The sequence below is a fragment of the Lithobates pipiens genome, unplaced genomic scaffold (genome assembly GCF_037356315.1).
Source record: "Lithobates pipiens isolate NorthernLeopardFrog02 unplaced genomic scaffold, aLitPip1_a1.2 Scaffold_30, whole genome shotgun sequence".
Lineage (NCBI taxonomy): Eukaryota > Metazoa > Chordata > Amphibia > Anura > Ranidae > Lithobates > Lithobates pipiens.
The window spans coordinates 29,936,331-29,941,182 of record NW_027507791.1 but is presented as its reverse complement, the minus strand read 5'-3'; the positions used below and the strand labels follow the sequence as shown (position 1 = coordinate 29,941,182).

The following is a 4,852-nucleotide window of genomic DNA, read 5'->3' as shown; positions in this document are numbered from 1 at the left end:
TCAGCACAGGGATGGTGGGAACCCCTCATATTGGGCACAGCGGGTGTACAGACCCGGGAACTCAGCACAGGGATGGTGGGAACCCCTCATAATGGGCACAGCGGGTGTAGAGACCCGGGAACTCAGCACAGGGATGGTGGGAACCCCTCATAATGGGCACAGCGGGTGTACAGACCCGGGAACTCAGCACAGGGATGGTGGGAACCCCTCATATTGGGCACAGCGGGTGTATAGACCCGGGAACTCAGCACAGGGATGGTGGGAACCCCTCATAATGGGCACAGCGGGTGTACAGACCCGGGAACTCAGCACAGGGATGGTGGGAACCCCTCATAATGGGCACAGCGGGTGTAGAGACCCGGGAACTCAGCACAGGGATGGTGGGAACCCCTCATAATGGGCACAGCGGGTGTACAGACCCGGGAACTCAGCACAGGGATGGTGGGAACCCCTCATATTGGGCACAGCGGGTGTACAGACCCGGGAACTCAGCACAGGGATGGTGGGAACCCCTCATATTGGGCACAGCGGGTGTACAGACCCGGGAACTCAGCACAGGGATGGTGGGAACCCCTCATAATGGGCACAGCGGGTGTACAGACCCGGGAACTCAGCACAGGGATGGTGGGAACCCCTCATATTGGGCACAGCGGGTGTACAGGCCCGGGAACTCGGCACAGGGATGGTGGGAACCCCTCATAATGGGCACAGCGGGTGTACAGACCCGGGAACTCAGCACAGGGATGGTGGGAGCCCCTCATAATGGGCACATAATGGAAAGTTTCGGATTCTCGTTCTGCATTCAGTGATGATCGGTGCCTGGACCCCCCTTCCTCTCCCCCCCTCTGGCCCCTCCTTGGCTCCGCCCTTATCCCTCCCCCAGACTATGTAAGCAGAGTGTTGGGCGAGTTCAGAGTCTGATCACAGGTCGGTCAGCAACAAGGAACACCGAGAGAGAAGCGCCATGGGTGAGACTCTTCATCAGCCCCCCTTCTCCATCCCCTGGGACCCCCAACTCCTCTCTGACTCTCCTCTCCTCTTTCTGACCTTCTGTGGCTTCCTATAAGGAGGTTCTCTTTCCCTCCATTGTCTGACAGCCTGATGAGAGATTGCAGCATGTGTGGAGGGGAGAAGAGTCCGTCCCCCCTCCCCGGCTGTCATGCTGATCCGTTGGCTTCCAAGTGACCTGAAACATGCAGACGGGGGGAGTTGTGACTTCACTGGCTGCATGCTTGTTGCCCTGTCATGGGGGAGTCCCGGAGGCTGCGCTGCCCTCTGACTTCCTTCTGAAGACGCTGACCCCCCTGGCTGCCATACTAGGCAGGTTGGGAGTTTTCTGGCTTCACATGCGGCTTGCTTGCTTGCTCGGGTTGGGGAATGTTGAAGCCACTGCCAGGCGGGTGGTATTTTTTCCGGATGGTCCAAGAACAGAGAATGAGGTCCCGGAACACGGAACTCCTCTGACGCCGCAACCAGCATGCGGCAAGTGAAATCACAACTCCTGATTGGCTAATGAGGGGATCCCCCCTGACAGCCAGGCAGATGGCATTGTGAGGAGGGGAGCACATCATTTAAGGCCCCCCCCCCCCCCGTTGGGTATCTAGGCAGTGAGCAAGGGCAACCCACCAATGAGGGGCAGCAGTCGCAGGCCAGCGTCCAATCACGGACAAGCAACTAATCACAAATGAGTGTCCAATAAGAGGCAAGCGTCCAATCACAGATCAGCGTCCAATCACAGGCGAGTGTCCAGGGTTTGAAGAAGCTGATTGGCTCCCATGTGTTTTGTACCCTCCAGTTTTAGGAATCCTGATTATGAGGTCACTTTAGCGTTCCTTACCCCTCCCCCGTCCATTGAGGGTCTATAGACCATTTAGGCATGCTGAAATGACCTCCTATAGTAATAATGGCTGAGAGGCCACTCCGGCATGCCGGCACCATACTTCGGGGTGTGTTGGAAGCAGTTTGCTGGATGGGGTGTTGCAATGACTGAGGACAGGAGAGCTCCGTAGCATTCAGAACGTATCCTATGAAAGATACTCCGTGTGAAGCGGGCGATGCCACCATATTTTGCAACATCGGGGCGGTTCCACCCATCGCCCCAAGCGTCCCGACCTGGGATATTCTATTACCTGTCTGAGGCGCCCTGCAGATCTACACACCCAACCTACCCGTGTGACGGGCCATATACAGACTGGAGATTTTCCACTGCTGGTTACTCAGCAATGACGCACAGTGCCCTGAGCTGCTGCTGACCACCATAGAGCTCAGACTGGGGGGTTTCCACCCCTGGTTACTCAGCAATGACGCACAGTGCCCTGAGCCGCTGCTGACCACCATAGCGCTCAGACTGGGGGTTCTCCACCCCTGGTTATTCGGCAATGACGCACAGTGCCCTGGGCTGCTGCTGACCACCATAGCGCTCAGACTGGGGGTTCTCCACGCCTGGTTACTCGGCAGTGACGCACAGTGCCCTGAGCCGCTGCTGACCACCATAGAGCCCAGGCTGGGGGGGTTTCCACCCCTGGTTACTCGGCAATGACACACAGTGCCCTGAGCCGCTGCTGACCACCATAGAGCTCAGACTGGGGGGTTTCCACCCCTGGTTACTCGGCAATGACGCACAGTGCCCTGAGCCGCTGCTGACCACCATAGAGCTCAGACTGGGGGGTTTCCACCCCTGGTTACTCGGCAATGACACACAGTGCCCTGAGCCGCTGCTGACCACCATAGAGCTCAGACTGGGGGGTTTCCACCCCTGGTTACTCGGCAATGACGCACAGTGCCCTGAGCCGCTGCTGACCACCATAGAGCCCCGCCTGGGGGTTCTCCACCACTGATTACTCAGCAATCACACGCAGTGCCCTGAGCTGCTGCTGACCACCATAGAGCTCAGACTGGGGGGTTTCCACCCCTGGTTACTCGGCAGTGACGCACAGTGCCCTGGGCTGCTGCTGACCACCATAGAGCTCAGACTGGGGGGTTTCCACCCCTGGTTACTCAGCAATGACGCACAGTGCCCTGGGCTGCTGCTGACCACCATAGAGCTCAGACTGGGGGGTTTCCACCCCTGGTTACTCGGCAATGACGCACAGTGCCCTGAGCTGCTGCTGACCACCATAGAGCTCAGACTGGGGGGTTTCCACCCCTGGTTACTCGGCAATGACGCACAGTGCCCTGAGCTGCTGCTGACCACCATAGAGCTCAGACTGGGGGGTTTCCACCCCTGGTTACTCGGCAATGACGCACAGTGCCCTGAGCCGCTTCTGACCACCATAGAGCCCCGCCTGGGGGTTCTCCACCACTGATTACTCAGCAATCACACGCAGTGCCCTGAGCTGCTGCTGACCACCATAGAGCCCAGACTTCGGGGTTTCCACACCTGGTTACTCAGCAATCTCACACAGTGCCCTAAGCAGCTGCTGACCACTATATAGCCTGGACTGTTTTTTTTTTTTTCACCACTGGTTACTCAGCAATCACGTACTGCTGAGAGCCACTGCTGGGCACTATAGAGCCCAGACTGCGGTTATTCCAAAACTGGTCACTCAAATATTACAGGCAGTGCCTAGAGGCACTGCTGACCACCATAGAGCCCAGACTGGGGTTTTTCCACCACTGGTTACTCGGCAATCACACGCACTGCTCAGAGCCACTGCTGGGCACTATAGAGCCCAGACTGTTTTTTTTTTTTTTTTTCCACCACTGGTTACTCAGCAATCTCACACAGTGCCCTGAGCAGCTGCTGACCACTATATAGCCTGGACTGGGTGTTTTCCACTGCTGATTACTCAGCAATCTCTCTCCCTGTGATATTTAATTCCCGTGTAACCGGTCCAGTTTAAAGGGGGCAATAAACCTATAAACGTCTTTTATGAGGGTGATGGCGATGTGGGTAAAAAGTCACGTTTATAGAGTTGAGCCGTGCAGCACATTGCACTGCGATGGCCGCCATCTTGGCGGCTTAAAGTGGAGCTCTACCCACCATCCATTCCTACATCAGGAGGGGGGGGGGGGGGAGGGGGTTGAGTTGTAAACGGGCCTTGGATGACCTTTTTGTATTCACAAAGCGGGCCTTGAGGTGAGTGATGGCATGAAAACCTGGACCCTGCAGAAATGGCGGCGTGAGCGCGCAGCTCATCTCTGATTGGTCGCTATGGATCACTCAGACATTCTCCATACATTTATAATGGAGGTCGATTTGGGGGGGGGGGGGGAGCAATGGCGGTCAGTGAACCGGCAGATGGTCCTCATCCGCACCGCGGCACGTAGCGCCCCCTCCCCTCCCCCGCCCGCTCAGGAAGAATTCCGTATAATAAACACAAACTATACAATCAATAAATTTCCCTCTCCGCGTCTATAAAATGTGACCGCTTCTGTCATAAAACCTTGTGACGGGACGCAGAGCTCCGCCCCCGGGAGCGGTCCGGCGCCGCGATCCGTCTTCTAGATGGAAGAATATATTCTGGATTAATGGTCAGAGGAGGGATAACGCGGCCAGGACATTCCTGGAATTTTGTTCATCATCTTCTCTGCCCTGCGGGGGGGGGGGGGGGGGGGGAAACCCGCCTTTTCCCCCGGCCGGATCGACCGCGCCGATCCCGGCGTCCAATCCGCAGAGGAGAAGAGGAATCCCAACAGAGATCCGATGGTAACATTTCATCGTGTTCTGATCCGATGGATCAATTTATCGATCAGTCCGATGGACCAATGGCTAATCAATCCCCCTTCACGTTATTTATCAGAATCCATGAGGAAATCCATCACATGGATTGGATATTGCATTGTCGGCCACGCCCCCTCCTCTATTCATATAACAAGCGCCCCTTTCCCTCTTTTCACATGGGGGGCACCC

The 4,852-nt window shown here is 56.6% G+C and overlaps 1 protein-coding gene across 1 annotated transcript in view; it reads left to right on the top strand.

Moving 5' to 3' along the window:
* Positions 1-860: 860 nt before the first annotated feature.
* The window catches only part of LOC143942550 (methanethiol oxidase-like), a 24,901-nt gene continuing 20,909 nt past the window's right edge, over positions 861-4,852 (top strand). Inside the window, 1 exon segment of the mRNA XM_077463879.1 lies at positions 861-968. Coding sequence (XP_077320005.1) covers positions 965-968 — 4 coding nt within the window. The 5' untranslated portion in view covers positions 861-964.